We start from the raw sequence: 17,412 nt of genomic DNA on the forward strand, positions 1-17,412 counted from the left end.
GCTTGGAGCAGACAAATTAACTTATAAAAGCAAAAATGACAGTACAAAACCTGAAGGTCTTTTTTCCCCCTCTCACTTATTCATGCTTAAGCTTGACTTTATAATTTTCAAAAGTGGTTGTTACTGTGCTTTTCTTCGATAATACAAAGTAGACAGGAAGCAGGAAATCAAATGAGGAATAATAAAAGATCAGATTATTTCCAGAGTAATCCATTAAAACAGGAAAAGTGTAATTGTTAATATATTCAAAATCTGCACATGCCCACAGGCAGTTGAAAACTAAATAAATACATGCAATTTGTATTTGTTTCCTCTGTATAATCAGACTTTCCTTGTTTAAGCCCAGGAATACATTCCCCCCCCCTTGTCTCCTGGGAGCTTTTTTGCTTGTTTCTTAATTACACATGGACAGTATTACTGTTAGAAATAGAACAGATATAAAACTACTTTTTATCTGATTTGGAACAAAGATTTTGTAGTCACTTACCCTGGAGAGCCTGGAACCTGTTATCATTCGGACAAGCCGAAGATCTTTGCAGAATCAGAGATCTGTTCTGTAGGAGTTTCTCTATGAGTTCAAAACCTTCAGGGCCTAGAAGTTCAAATAACTAAAAAGAAAATAAAGTCAGAAGTCATATCCAAATGTACATAAATTTATAAACAGGACTGCAATACTTCCATCCTTGGCAACATCATATCTGTTGACAATATCTAACAAATTAATGAATCTCAACTCCCCGTAATTCAACCCAAAGGATATAATTTCTAATAACAGGTTTTCTATCACAAAAAGGGAGAAATACAGAAAGTTTTCAGTTGGAAATATTTAAAAATCTGTTATATTTGTCTGTTAAGTAAAACTCACTTTCTCTTGGGGATTCTTGTAAAAAAATTAACTCTTCTCAAGACTAAACTGTACATATCTTTATGGTTATTTATATATGCTGCAAATTTACTTCTCCATAATCTATGCAGACAAATCAAGAGAAGCAATGTTTTCTCATGAAAGTCACGTATGTAAGAAGTTATTCCCTTTATAGTCACCAACAGTGTAGCCTACTGCATTTTCATAGTGTCATCCTACAAAAAAAAAATCATAGACCTGGAGTATAGCAGGAGTATGAAGAAACCGTTCAGATGACACTGGTACTGACTTCAGTCTATAGTACTTGCACATATAATCCTGTGTGCAATTTGAACACATAATATAAGTGATGTACACCAGGAGAGAATTCTGTACCAGTAAGTGATATTTTGGCCGAATTATTTTCTTACTCAAATGATTCTCTTTTTGCAGGTTAGATAAACACAGTTCCCTATTTAAAGTTCCATTTTTCCACATAATACTGGCTTTTAATGGAAAAAAACCCCACCCAAAACATTAGAAGCACTTTCCTCTCTATCTTATCTATAATTATTTTGTCAAAAATCTAAGCATTACAGAAAGCATTAAGTTACTCAAACCCCATTCTTGATTTTTACTACTGCTCAAAACAATTTTTTCTCTCTTTTTTTCAATTTCCAAAAAGGAAAACAGAGCAGTTTCTCCCTAGTGCTTTTTGAATTTTCTGCTAATATTATCCATATAACTTCAAGAATCTGGTAAGAATAAAACGTATAATGTACTTTGATGTGATGTTCTATGAAAGAACACGAGAAAAAGAGAAAGTTTGGCTCTGTAGGATTCAAGTATTTCTGTTCTAACTATAAAAGGAGAGAGAGATCTCTTACTCTTCTATATTTAATTTGCCCACTCCTTAACAAAGAATTTTTTTGTGGCTGTCTGTGACTACTGCCCTTGGGGAACACCTTGAAATAACTTTATGTTGCCTCTTCATGTATTTGCAAAACTCTAAACAGTGTCAATGGCATCAAATGAATGATCTCTTTTTTTTCAGGCCAATCCGCACTTCGTAATACAGACTGTCATTTAAAAATAAGAAAGGAAAAAGAAAGAAAAAAGTGTTACTTCAGGCCCTCAAGGGTTTCTCAGAAAACATAAGGTTTGTGCAAATTAGTACAGTCATGGTGCAGCTTGCAGAGACCATGAACTAACAGCTGAAAGGCATAAAGTCTTGTATTTCTTTCATTAGAGTAAACAGCGATGGCAAACTGGAGAAACAGTGTCCAGAAAAAGTAAAATAGGAGAATATAATAAATGTATAAATAGAAGATTTTCAAAATTAACAAACTTCAAAAATATAGGGCAGGGAACTGCTGGTCAGACATCAATTCTGCTGTCAGGGATCTCAAGCTATGATGGATTTCCCTTTATCCAGCCATCACTAGCACTGATCATTCATTCTTCTATTTTGCACAGCTATTTATTGCCACTTTACAGCATTTTATACACATTTTAACTAATATTATCTAAAGGCATAAGATGACCTTGTATTTACATTTCAAAAGAAAGTGGTAATTTATTACTGGTAAATTTGAGTAGGTGTTTTTCAGGGATAAATGCTTAAGACAGGGAGGGAAAAACAATCACAGAAGCAACAAGAAAAGAAATTTATTTGAAATAGCTTAATTGTATAAAGAACTGAACATAAACTTGTCTCGGCTTTGCTAATGATTTGTTGACTGTGGAATACCAGAAACACAGGGAAATTAAATTCTTTCAATTCAACCAGATCTGGGCTCAAACACTAATTTCTCACCAAGGCAGCAGACACAATGTAAGTACATTCAGACTTAGTATGTTGCTGCCCAAAACCCCCAAAACTCACACCACCACCATCACCATCAGAAGACAAGAAACACACTAGCCCTAAAACACCCATGTAGATCTCTATCTCTGCACAGGACTCCAAAACATCTCTCTCACTGGAAGTTGTTAAGAATAATCTAGAAAAGCATCAGTCAGAAAAGATGGGATTTGCTGGGGAAATAAGTTAACACCCTTTTTTTTTCTGAATGGGATCATGTTTTTCCCCTCCTGTTTTCCCAATATATCCTGAAACAAAAACCATCCATACCACACTCTTCACCCAGTTAGAACAGCAGAACCTCACAAAGAAGCAGCAATGTTACATAATGAATTCTACTCCATAGTCAGAGATCAAGCAAAAACTCCAGTCCCAGTGAGACGGGCTCAATGGAAGAGCACCAACGTGAAATTTGACATCCTGGTCTCCAGACATCCTACCAGTCAGAGAGAGCAAAACCCATACAGTACTACACGCCAGACTCTGCATCACCCGTGTGGTGAAAGTCACTCCATTTTGCCTTCCTGATGGGTAGACAGATACTCATTTGCTACCAGCAGTTTGAGAGCTGTCATGGCCACCTAATTAATTTTGCTGCTGCCTGAATATAAAGGAGGCTTTCAGGACATTTTAAACACCTAAGATAGACTAAGCACATTGCTCAAGAATGAGGGGAAAAACCAAAAGAATACAGAAGACCAGAAGCAATGACCTGTTCTTATAGACATATCCCACACTCACTCGAAGCCTGCAAGAGCTCATGGGTGGAAAACAACGACTGAGAGCTAAACCAAGCAGAAGTACTGAGAGACAAAGAATAAGTTACAGAGCAAGATCTATCACCACCTACCACTGATGGTAGTAATAGTGACAATACTAGAAAAAGTTTGCAAAAACCAGAAATAACTAAACTTGTGAAACCAAAATATTATTAATATTCATATTTTTTCAGACTGTAGGAGTAATTCATTGCCTTCTAATTAAGGTATTAATAACTATCACAGAACACTGTTGTTTCAAAGTATAATTCTTTACCTTACCATTTTTTGATGCTTATGAAAATATGTCCAAGCAGGAGGCTTATTACTATAAAAATCAGAGCAGTATAAAGAGATGTAAAATAAGCACTTAAAAAACCTTCCCCCATTCCTCTCTCCCTCCCAGCTCTCCCTCCTCCCCCAGTGGTGCAGGGAGACAGGGAATGGGGTCATGGTCAGTTCATCACCTGCAGTGTCTCCCACTGCACAGGGAGGGGAGTCCTTCCCCTGCTGCACTGTGGGGTCTCTCCAAGGGGAGACAATTCCCCATGAACTTCTCCAATGTGAGTCCATCTCACAGACAACAGTCCCCCTCAAACTGCTGCAGGGTGGGTCACTCTTCCACAGGGTGCAGTCCTTCAAGGACAGGCTGCTCCTGCCTGGGTTCCCACAGGGTCACAAGTACACCAGGAAACCTGCTCCAGCATGGGCTCCTCTCTCCATGGTTCTGCAGGGCCCTGCCAGGAGCCAACTGCATGATAATTTTTCATCTTGCTAGATACGCTATCACAGAGATATTGCCACCATTTCTATCTGGCCCAGCCTTGATCCACAGCACATCCATCTTTGGTGCTGCCAGACATGGGAGAAGCTTCTAGCAGCATTTCACAGAAGCCACCCTTGAAGCACCCTCTGCTTGGCCATGTAAACCCAATCTACCAGGGTAGGTGCAGGCATTTCAGATTTGATATGTTACTATATATTCTGGCCTGAAAAATCGACACCAAGACCCTGATAGTAGGCAAAGGAATCTGCTGAATAATCATAGCTGACTTTCTATTAAGTTATAATGAGATAAACTAGACAGTGGTCAACAGATGGAGAGACTGTGCATCAATCAGCAGTTTCTTGAATCCCAGCCAAACTATTACACTCCTTGAAGTCAGTAATAGGTTGTGTCCAAAAGGCAATCCTGACTGCCTTTGCTAACAAAGGTCCCACATGACTTCAGCTACTACTCTGTAATCATAAAGACACAGATGAGTGAGATATATGGCCACTGATATTTGTTTGAGTGATTTTTGCATTTCATTTTATGTGCTTAATATCTGGAACAAAGCATATTGAGTAGTCAATGTAGGAACAAAAGGACAAGATGTGTTGTAGTGCATTAGAAAGGTGAGGCAAGGTCCCCATGCAAATGATTTCTCCTGAATATATGCTAGCTCTTTGGAAAAGGCAAGGAGGCAGGAATCTTACATATAGACAGCAGTCTATCTGCTGGAGTTACCAGAAAGGTGTTGAACCCCAATGAGACACATGACATAGCAATTTTTTTCAAGTAAGGTTCAGCTGTAAAAAAGTACATCTTTATGTTCAAGACTGGAATGAGATTTTACTCTGAATGTTAAATAGGTATTATTCCCTTTTCAATTCTATAAAGTATAATTTACAAGGAGCTTTGGAGGTCCTCAAATGTGAGGCATGGAACTGTGAGTAATACTTTGACATCATAAACTATCTGCCATCACAAGGGCGTTTTCTTGACTTCTACATCTTCCTTGAGGTGGGAAAGAACCCTATAAATCTCAGAAAATATTTTGTCTTACAAGTGCACACAAAAATAGACAATGAACAGTCCTTGTACCTTGCTTGAGTCTTAGTACAGTTCTACAGGAATGAAACAGAAACCCAAATTCAGCCAACCAGCGGTTGTCCTATGTATCTTAAATATTGCTTAATAGGCCTAAACCTATTTATTTGACTATCAGTTTTGATTACATAAAATTCTTTACTATTTGTTTTATAATAAAAAAAGCACAATCTGTCACAGCATAATTTGAATTTGATTAAAATGTTCCTTCAGCTCCTTGTGCAAATCCACACTAAAACCGCCTACCATATCCGAAAAAGAGACAAGCACAAAATAACAAATCTTAGCAAATCTTCTCAATGTTTTTATGTGAAAATAAGTAGACTGGAGAGATCATCACCACCATCATCAATATTTTAACAGAGACTAATTAGAAACTTAGATGCATTTATTTTGAAAATTTAAATACATAGCTACAAGGCAACTTCTACCAGCTTATTTAGCCTGAAGACTTTGGCAAATAGAAATAATGTCAAACAGCAGCTACAAACAGCAGACTACTGACTTGCCTTATGAAAAGGAAACCCTGAAGGCAAATTGAAATGTAGAAAAACTCACTGTTATATGATCCCTTAAACTAGTGTTTATCTTCAGAAGTATGCTGGTATAAGTTGTTAATGATTTTTGACATTAAAAAAGTCCTGAAACTAGATAACCACTGCACTTGCAACTTTTCTTACCTGCAGATATGAGGGCAAGGAATTCTGACATTACCCAGCAGAAAACATACATTTATGGAAGGGATTTCTGTATTCTAATCAATTTGATTTTTTTTTTTTTTTCAGGGATGAGATTTAAGAACTTCTAAAATAGCAGTGGTTAGCACAGAATTCTATTCTGCAAAAGGCAAAAACCTCCAGGTTATCTCAAAGGATAGCAATTCCACATCTGCTCATTTTGGGAGAAGGATTTGGTTGAGTGTGGATCCCAATATGATTACTTACAGAGCAAAACAAAATACCAGCATGCTAAGGAATTGGTTTATGTGGCTTAAAAGAGGTGAATGACAAAGAGCAGCAAGAGACCCTACTACTGGAAGCTCCTTTTATCCCAATTAGGGTAGTCAAGTCAGAATTTTAACATCCTTTGCTGGACCCAGCAGGGTTACCCAGGAAAAAGGACTATGACCACCAACCCCAGGCTGTGAACTCCAGCACCCTGGGTAGACACACATGAGTGGGTGAGAAGAAAACAAGGCAAGCTTTGGCCTGAAACAGTATTTTATATTGTTTTAGAAGCGTGCAGGAAAATAAAAAAAAAAAAAAATTAAGAAGATGGGAGATTATTTTAAAGCCCAGCTTCCCAAGGAAACAGGATTACCACATCACTGTGTGTTTAGCAGTGTGTGATCTAACATGCGTTAAGCCTCCTCAGTAACTTCCAGTTTTGACATGCAGACAGAAGTGTTCAGGTCCAGTAGTGGGGACAGACTTGAATGCCTGCTGTCTGTGCCTCCTGCCCTGATTCCCTGGGAGGCTGCAGCAGGAGCACGGTGGCACTGGCACGCACCAGTGAGCACCAGCAGCAGCTCCAGCTCTCGCTCCGCCAGCCAAGCTGCGGCACCCGCGCTGCGGCAGGCGCGGCGGAACAGATCCAGCCCTGCAGGAAACCATCCACAGAATGATTTGGAGGAAAGTGATCGTGTGCCTACTTAATAAGAGAACTTTAATGTTTCAGGTGCCATCTGACTGCATTTCTTGCAGAACTCATATTTCCTTATGTCTCTGTGTGCATGTGAGAAGAACTCAGGATCAAAGAAAATAAAAAGGGAAAAGTTCCACCAGCTACAGACTGGCTTTCTCTAAAAAAAGATCTCATTAAGTTTAATAATATATTGAAACTGATTCAAAAGGTATCATTAATAGATCAAGCCTCATACTGGCTCAAAGATAAAACATGCTTTCTCTCAGTACAAAACTGAAGTAGAAAATTGACAGGAAAGAGGAAACGTTATTGACAGGAAGGACAGTGAACAGCTCTCAGTACCAGGATTAAGCCTACCATTTCTTGGCTCTCTCTGTGGCTCTTTCATCATTTCTTAAGTTCCATCCCTAAAAAAAAGCACTCAAATGCCATTCAATTGGGTTTTTTATGAAGGGAGACAGCATGGTTCTGTTTTCATGAAAAGAAAAAGTTTCCTATCGTCTGTGGGGTTTCAACAGTCCTTGGACAACAACAAAGCTGTATACTTCTGGATTTAAAAAAAATGAAGTCCACAACTGAAAAAGAGGCAAAATGTATCCAAAATAAGGATTATTTTCTCTACATGAAAGGGGAGCAGATAAGCTCTATGGTCAAGAATAATGAGACCCAAGCTTTCTATTGTCTGAATATAAAACTCCTGGTAATTTTAATAAAATTACAAAGAAAACAGGAGCTTGAAAAGCCAGTCTCATGCCAAGTTAGAAGCTTTGATGATAAGATAAAGATAAAACACCACAGGGGTGATCCACATATACCTGTACTTTCCCTAAATGGATACTGCTTTTATGAACGAGGCAATGGGGAATAAGCTTTGTGATATGTTAATTTGTTAGGGCTAGAAAGTCATTATACTGAACAAAAGGAAGTGCCACTTTGACACTTAAAATCAAACATGTTTTATGAGACAAGTTGCTTTGACATAAAAATATCATATGTCATGCAAGGGTACACACACACAAAACTAAAAGCTAATGTCATATTTTCATGGTACATTAGGAAAAATGGAGATTAAGGTACATCAATATATTCTCATATGCAAAGTTTTCATGTGGTGTTGCATATACATAGCAATGAACATTTAAATTAGCTGGTTTTAAGTCAAAATGAATGTTAAACTGTAGCTTTTGGAAATGTTCTCTCAAAGGAGCCTCACAACAAGAGCTATTCCACTTCCTCATTGATTTTGACTAAGAAATAATTAGAAGAACAGCTTGAATTTTCTACTATGTATCATTTTCTATTGTAAACTTGTGTGTGAAGAGTTACTAAGAGACAAACATAGTAAACAGTTATATAAAAGGAATACAATTGCAACAGAAATTTAGTCTGACCTCAGGAATGTGCCTTGGCAAAAATCAAAATGGTCCAAAGACAAAAGAGAAGGCACATTGCTTTCAGAGAGGTTTGGAGATAAAATTCTGGATGAGCTCAGGAAAAATATAGACAAATCATGACAGAATAGAAAGTATTTTAAAATACTATTCTAAAAATTCCTTTGGCTATGAGCACTTCCTTTCGTTCATTATGTTTCTGATACTTTAAAAAAGCTACTGCATATAATCCTTCAATGTTTTTTCATAAGTATCTTATCTCTGATACTTCAGCTGGAGATTCATAACCACTTGTAATCATTCAGAAAAGGATCCTAGATAAGTTTCTTAAACTTATAGCTAACTTTACGATCACGATTAGTAACAGCCACAGTAAGGGCTGGCTAAAGGGTTCTTCTCCAGTAGCAAATGATGAACATCTCTCTAACTCAAATATGTACTTCCACTTCTTTCCAAAAATAAGCCATTTATAACTTTCTAAGTGCCTTATATGATTCTTAGATAACATTTTAACTATCACTTTAGACTTCGTTCAATACTGCAAAAACAAAGGTACCCAGTGACAGAAAGCATGTAATAGATACAGGGACATGCCAATATAACTTATGGAAATTTCCACTGCTAAAAGTAGTAGTCTAGCCATGGCCTACATAAAACTGACAAATATTTATTGAAAAATAAACTTCTGATTCTCAGTGGCTGCTTAAAGTCCTTACCAGCAACCGAACAGCCATGTCCAAATGGAGCATTCAGGTATCTTACAGCATCTGGAAGGACATCTCACAAGTAGACAATTGCTCTGTGCTTAACAGTTCTGAGAGTTGATTCTCATGCATTTTTTTTGGTTACTGCAATAGTTGGGCTAGAACTGGGAACCACCTCCTGTTAACTGAAAATCTTGGTGAGATTGCTCCTTGCTAAGACAACAGACAGTATTCATGAACCTTTGTTTTATGCTGCCAGTCTATTTCTCCCTTCCTCCCTCCTTCTGAGTGCCTTTTCCTGCAAGCCACAGTCCATTGACGCACTCCTCCTACACTAAATATGTTTGTATTACTGCTACTTCTTTGCATCAAAGCAGACTGGCAATTTTTTTTTTTTTTTAATATATTTCATTGCCTCAGTTTTCCATGCTTTATTTCACATGCTTTATTTCCATGCTTTATTTCACATTTCCTCAGTTTTCCATGCTTTATTTCTATGCTTTATTTCACATTTCCTCAGTTTTCCATGCTTTATTTCTATGCTTTATTTCACATTTCCTCAGTTTTCCATGCTTTATTTCGCATATGATGGACCTCCTGTGAACCCTTTTCCAATTATTACAGCACCTTCTATATACAGTAAAGATGAAGTCATCTCCTGAAACTGCCTTCTCCATCAGTAAGCATTCTATATTAACACATTCTTCACTTAAGATCAACTGAAAAATGTAGTTGTAACACTGAAAGTATCTGGCAGTGCTTACAATGAAGACCTTTAAAGTCTTTACAATGCGACATAAACATAAAAATGCTGATGTCTTTAAAATATGTTCTGTCACAAAAAAATGTTCTTCTCATTTTTGGAGGCTTTTAATATAAGTATCTACATAGCTGGATGAATATTTTTATGTTTTCAGCATCAGCATTTTTTTGAAGAATGACAATTTAAGAAGCATGTCAATCTATTTAACATTTAATTTTTTTACTTAGAGCAAGGAGTGTCAGTAGACTCCTCATTCTAGAATTCCACTTGCAAATTCTACTCAGCTCATTTCCACAGTTTTGTTTTGTCCTCTAATGAACTCATCATGAGTACAGAAAGGTATAATCATGACTTCTACATGACAAAATCAAGTACCACAATTTTTTGCCATTCTTACAGAAAGTGTCCTCAAATAAATAATCACAAATGAAGGTCTTCAATAAGCATTGCTGAGTAATACAAGAAAATAATATACAACTATCTATACAATATGCAGCATTTGTACTGTATTTAATAGAAGTAATAGTACAATTAATACCGGATTCTGAAGCACGGAATGCTTTTGTTGCACTCCTGCAGACTCATGCCTAGCTTGAGCACAGCAATAACATGTTAAGTTTAGAGGCCTAGAGAACTTCTGCACCATGACAGAAATACACACGTGAGACGCTTAGTTTAATATCAAATATCCAAGTTCTTTCCTGTATTGATTCATATTTGAAAGCTCTTTCATAACAACTTTTGTATTTCCTTAATAAATTTGATATCTCATTTAAAAAAAATTTCATGCTCCAAAGGCAAAGATTTTTTACAAACTCCCCAAAACTATTTTGCCTTTTGAAGAAAAAACTTGCTGCATGTCTGTTCTCTGTTCACATGAGTATTCAGTGTTTATTAAATTGTTTATGTTGTCATTACTACATCTGCTTATACCAGTTTTTCAAGACTTTTTTATTAACAGTGTAAAATTCAGCAGATTAACTACTCTTTACCATCTTAACTAAACAGTCAGTGTGTAACCAGACACCTAGTTTCCTCTGTGGGAAAGTCTCATAAAAATGCCCTAGCACCATAACATCTTCTAAGTGGCAAAATTTTCCCAAGCAATGTAGAAACACATGTTAGTGTAACCCTATTTTGTAACAGTGCTATTTTGTTGGCTGTGGGTGTATAACACCAGCTAGGTTCAGAAATCACCTCTGTAAAATAAGTTAAAAATAAGCACAGACTAGTACAAGTAGTAAACAAAAACACCTTCTGAAATCAAGGAAAAAATCTCCAACTGATTTTAATGATGCCCGTATTTTATCCCAGGGGTTTTGCCTTTGCTCTTATATGCAAATAATTATTATTTTAAATTAGATTAAATTTTCCTATTTCTTACACTTTGGACAATCACATCAGCCATTTCACCACTGACTTCAGTTTCTGGCCAATTTAATTTTTTCATTTCCTAACAAATGTACTATTTATTTATGCTTCAGAACATAATGCTATTTATTCTATTTCAGACGGTGTTTCCCACTAAATTTTCAAAAAAAATTATGTATTAACTCGACTTATATTGTCCTCAAGTTCTGCCAAATTGCATTTTGACATCAAAGCTGAGTTTCTTCCCCTAATAGTGACTTAAAGAAAACTGTGCAGGGAAAATAGCAGCCTTGTGCTGGGGTCTCAGAGCACTTTTGGTTCTGCTCCAGATGAGTTAGAGAAGCTGTGACTGGGAGTCCTGTGCCTGAAGAGAAGAGCAGCAGAAAAGCCAAGCTTTGGCTTTGACAGGGAACAGATAACCCTCTGGGAGCAATGAAACATACACTATTACACTGATGTGCTGAGCTACTGACAGGTAAAACTGAGTTTCCAACATCAGAACATTTGGAGGAGCCAAGCCTTTGCAGAGTCCAAAATGTAGCATACTACAAAGCAGCATGAAGCTGACACTTCAGGTCCTATTTTGCTTAAGAAAAGCAAAGTAAACATCTACTTTCACACCTGCACACTGCACTTTTCCGACGGTGAAGGTCAGCTTGTAACTAGGGAAATGGCTACACAGAATATGCAAACAAGCTCCACTTGCCCTCTGAGCCAAGTAATAGTATCAAGCAAATATTTAGTCAGAGCCAATTGCATTGTGCACAGACAGTGAAACCTGCTTCTTGAAAGCCCTTCTCTTGGAGTCTGCACAGCATGTCAGATGAATGATCTCAAAACTAGTACCTGAAGAAAAAACTCGTCTGCAAAAAAGCTGAAATGCTGAAGTACTTTTCACAGTCCATGCTGTAAGGTGAACTGTGAAGAGCTTGGAGCTCGTAATATAAATTACATATTCAGACTGCTGAGGGAATCACTCTCAATACAGACCTGAGAATTATTTAATTGAATACAGGTTAAGAAATGCAAGCTAAGTATTTCTCAGGTCATCAGATTTTTGGATACTAATAGTTAAAACATAAAGTTTTTATGTGCAAATGTTACACTGGAAAGCAATGAACAAGATGTAAAGAGAGAACAGGGTCTGCAGTGTTTGCTACTGACAACCCCCCCTAAGCCACTAGCAGGAAATAAAATCTACATACAATTCCCAAGTTTTATTCTAAAACAAAATGCTTGTGATGTTGTGCAATATCCTATAAGCTCTTCAATTTATTTACCTGAAGGGGTGAATAAATGTGTGCAGTCTGTAGGAATTAAAAAATTGTTTTGTGGCTGGTATGCCTTATGAGCTCTAAAATACACTCTTTCTTATTGAACTGTATTTAATGTCATCTCAGAGTCTTTCATTTGTCTTAGCTTACACATAGAAAAAAACCTTAATATTATTCACATAAATAATGTCAGGCTTTTAAAGGGTATTAGAAATTTAGTCACATGAATTAAGACTTTATGTAATTTTCTCTTATAAGAATAATGACCATTACAGATTCTTGCTTAATGCAAGAAACTAAATGAATTATTTTTCTGGACAACAAACGTCTGTTATTTAGATAGATACTTAATTTAGGAAACCAAATTAACACATCTGAAATTGAGGTCAGTTTAAAACCTAATTGAGATTACTTGCAACACAAGGACTATTTATTTTCTGTATACAATAATTCATTAATTAAGTTTCGCATAAGGTTAAAATGCAAGTACTTAAAGAGGCACACTCCACTTGCTTATAATGAGATTCTACTAATAGCAAACTTGTTACAAAACAAGAAGCTTTTAATTTAAACAAACTCAAACATATTAGGGTAAGGGATTGATTTTTTGGTATTAAATTAATCAGGGAAAATGAAGACTTAATATGGAATTAGGTGTAAATATAACATACAATTTTTTTAGGTATAAATATAACATACACATTTTCTTCAATTACCTCTATTTTATCATTTGAAATGGCAGAATGGCTGAAGTTAGAAGAAATCTCTGGAAATGATCTAGTCTCCTGGGTTGGAGTTTCCACAACCTCTTGAGCTCCTGTGTCTGACCATCCTGACAAAAATGTTTACATTTTCATAGAATATACTGTAATGCAATTTCTGTCCATTGTCTCTAGTCCTGCCATCTGGTATCACCAAGAGAAGTTTGGCTCCAATTTCACCATGCCCTCACCGCCAGGTCTGATTGGATTCTCATGACTTCCCTTCTCCAGCCTGAGCAACCCCAGCACCCTCAGTCTCTTCTTGTATGTCAGATGCTCCAGTCCTTCATCATCCTCGTGGCCCTTTGCTGGCCTCAGTCCAGTATGGCCACACTGAACACCACTCTACACCTTTCAGATTTTATTACTGCTCAATTGCCCAAGCATAAGAGTATGATGTTGATTAAGGAAGTCTAATATTAAAGTTTTAACTATAGACAGTTTTCATAGCTTTTGCTTTGTGTTTGTTCTCCATTTCATAAGCAAACTGAACCAAGCATACCTCTGAATAAAATACTATCAAAAATAAAGTAAAAGATATGGAAATCCACATATTCTCCAGGTTGAGAGGCAAGTACTGATTAAAGTCAGTCAGACACACATTTTGTCATGATCAGACTACCATGTGAAATGAAACTTCAGCACTTTTTTAATTAAAACTTTTTCATATTCAGGGTGTGTATGTGTATTGTTCAAATAAGCATCAGATAAAGTGATGGTAGTCTAAGAACTGTGTGACTTTTTGAAAGACAATCATGACAGGGGAAGGTGGTATTTACCCAGCCTTACAACATACAATTTTCCTTGCAAGCACTGTGAAACACCAATTAGAGTTTCTCCTGCAAAATATCCAGCAAACATAACAGTGAACATTATGCATGAAAATTTAAGGGGTGTTATCACCTTTATAAATCCATCGCTTTTTAGAGTAATATACTACTTAATATTTAAAGATAAAAAGCTTTTTGGAAAAAAATGGTTAACTGTACCTGAAGAGCCATAAAATATTATCCATTATCTGTCAAGCTCTTTGGGTGCCATTCTGATCAGACCTAACAATACTGACCAGTCCCAATTTACTGTGATTGATGTGCCCTATGACTTGCAAGCTGCAGTGGAAGGTTGCTACTTCTATTGCAAAATCTGTTATTGTTTTGGTTTAGACAAGAAGAATTTTTAAAAGCAGAGTATCATTGCTGCAGGATGAAGGATATATAGTTTAAGAAATGCAACTTAGCTTTCAAGTATCAAAAAACACACTGAAATCCAAGAATCTTATTAAGTTCAACAGGGACAAGTATAGTCCAGGAGTGCAGCACAGGCTGGGATCTCCATCTGGGGAGCAGACCTGTAGAAGTGGAGCTGGGGGTTCAGGTGAACAACAGGCTCAATGAGTGAACATTGTGGTGCTGGGGCAAAGAAGCCAACAGGATCATGGGTGGCATCACAAGGGCATTACGAGCACAGAAAATGAAGTCAATTTCCCACTCTACTCAGGGCTTGCCAGGCCACACCTAGAACACAGTCAGGTTTGGTCCCTTCTATATTAAAAAGATGTGGGCAGACTGTAGAAAGTCAGGAGAAAGGCCACAAATACGATCCAAGGACTGGGAACCCTGCCATGTGAGGAAATGCTGAGTGATGGTTGGCACAGCCTTGGGAAATGAAGGCTTAGGGGAGATCTCATCACTGTGTTCTAGCACTTAAAGGGTGCCTTGCACAGAAGATGCAAGAATCCCATTTAGAAGGATTCCCATGGAAAGGACAGGGCAATAGGTACAATTTAATGCTGGAAAGATTTTTATTGAACTCAAGAAGATTTTTCACAATGAGAAAAAAATCAGTCATTCCAACATAGTGTTCTATGAATCTATTTATTGGCTCATGTTTCTACAGCAGGAAATAATTTCAGTGTATTTTCCTTTGCAGGTGTCCAGGCATATTCTCCATTTTGACTTCCATGGACCAGCTGACTTGACTCTCTAGGTCCCTTACTGCCATAGAAGTTTCCCTTCCAAAAGGAAAATTTTGACTCTTCAAAGTTACTAACAATACTTTAATTTGGTTCAATTTTAAAATTAAAATTAAATTTTTCTACAGTTAAAATACTATTTTGGATATAAGGATAAAGAGAAAAGATCATGGATATAAAAATGATCGCACTGAAGCTAGGAACCAAATTCAGAGTTCACTGTTAACACAGCTTGAGTGCAATGTAATCTTTCATAAATCTTCAGAAATTGACATGAAATTGTCAGCCAGGGATCACACATCTACAAGGGCAATAAGACAGTGTATAAGAAAATATACATACGATTGAAGATAAGTTAAAGGGATATATTTGGGAAAGAATCAAAAAGACATACAGGTAACTGGCAAATGGCATAGCATGGGCATGGGCATAGTCATGATACATCATTTGGTCTAGCACTTCATTACAGAAAATTAATAAATAGCAGTTGTTTCACATCTGGACTTCACTTAAAACATTGCAATTTTCCACGAGGACTTGTTAAACTTGTGAAGATGAGCATTAATTGAGGAATTAAAAGTTGTCAAGGAACTGTCTGAAGGGCAAATGAAAGGAAAAGCAGTGTTTAAAAGGCATAGCATAATCTAGAAAGCAAGTTATAAGCACAGTTCTTTGGTGCTCATTTTTAAAACTGCTTTGAAAAAAAAATGAAAGGACAATTGTACCACAGCACAGGAAAAGTGATCATAAAACCAGCCCTAAATAAAGTAAAAAATCAGAAAACAAGGGTTCTTTTTAAACACCCAGGTGAGAATACTCTGGAGCAGTCCTCAGGGAAGAAGTTGGGACAATTTTCCCACATTCTTTTGTTAATGAGTCTTCCTCAGTTTAAGATACTGTATCACAGAGAGATAAGATGCCTTTTGGATTCTGTGAAAGTTTAAACAGATTTTTCTTTCCTTTACTCTCCTGCACTTTTGCAAAAAGGCTGATGGCAGACACCGAGGAGCTTCCTGCCAGCTCACTGAATTGACAAATTAGTTAAACTCCCCTTGTTCTTGATCCCATGAGGATCTACAGGTTCAACCAACAAAGCATACTGGCAGATACTTGTGGTGGGATTAAGGTAAGGCAACAGAAGCAATGTCACTGAACTCATGTGGAGAAAAAAACATCCTTGTCTTGCTACCAGTGACAAATGCAGCTAAAGAAAACTTACAGGCAAGAAGCCTGAGAGACAACAGGGCTCCACTTGGAAGAAACTGGGGGAAACTGTCTAAGTCTGTTGCTACATCAAGCAATCAGAGGCACACAAACACCACACTGAAAAAAAAACCTATTTAATGAAAAAACAAAATAATCTATTAACTTCCATTCTGAAATATGTATGAAAAGCACTCAATTTCAGCAATAAAGCAATAACCTTTTAGCTCTAATTAAGAGCATATTACTGGATTGAACTAATAAGGAATACATACAGGAAGATGTGCTGCCCAGCTCATGACCTCTTTTTTTTCATATAAAACTCATATTCCACATCTGGTACTTTTCTGATTCCAGGTCTACTTTGAGTCGAAATTAATATTTTTCAGCCTTGTAGGAAGCACTGAGAACCTTCAAATTCCACATGACTACCTTTTGGCCTCTTACTTTAGTTTTTACTACCTGACTATTCTCAGGTGCTTATGACAACAAAGAAAACATATCTCACATTTTTGATAGGAGTGATTAATACTGAATTATTTTTAGGAATGAAACAAAAAACCAATGTTTGCTTCACACCAAGACAGTTTGGAATGCAGCTGGATTGCATTTACTGATAGAAGCCCTGGATGCCATAGTATGTGCATATGCTAACCTTTTAATGCAGAGAGCTGGAAACAGTCACAACCATAAAGCAGACAAAAGAAGCCTTGTGCCTGGGCTTTTAAGTGGGCAATTAAGTGTACCATATATAGAGATAAGTAAATACATTGACTATTATATAATACTCAAACTACTGTTTAAAATGTAGTTTTTTTTGAAACAATTCTGTTGTTTTATATCTTAGCCTAGTATTCTTCTAGTAATTTATACAACATTTAAAGAGATTTTTTTTTCTGGGAAACATTATCCAATTTGCTAAATGACATTAATATTCTCAATTTTATTTGGGCAAAGTTCTTGCCTTGTCCCAAGAAGAATCAAATGCAG

The 17,412-nt window shown here is 36.7% G+C and overlaps 1 protein-coding gene across 2 annotated transcripts in view; it reads right to left on the minus strand.

Annotated features, from left to right (window-relative positions):
* The window catches only part of ASCC3 (activating signal cointegrator 1 complex subunit 3), a 249,066-nt gene that overhangs the window by 210,425 nt on the left and 21,229 nt on the right, over nucleotides 1-17,412 (minus strand). For both annotated transcript variants that reach the window (XM_079327712.1, XM_079327713.1), the window contains exon 5: nucleotides 488-608. In XM_079327712.1, the coding sequence (XP_079183838.1) occupies nucleotides 488-608 (121 nt within the window). The remainder of the gene's footprint in view (nucleotides 1-487; nucleotides 609-17,412) is intronic.

This window comes from Erithacus rubecula (genome assembly GCF_903797595.1).
Source record: "Erithacus rubecula genome assembly, chromosome: 2".
NCBI lineage: Eukaryota > Metazoa > Chordata > Aves > Passeriformes > Muscicapidae > Erithacus > Erithacus rubecula.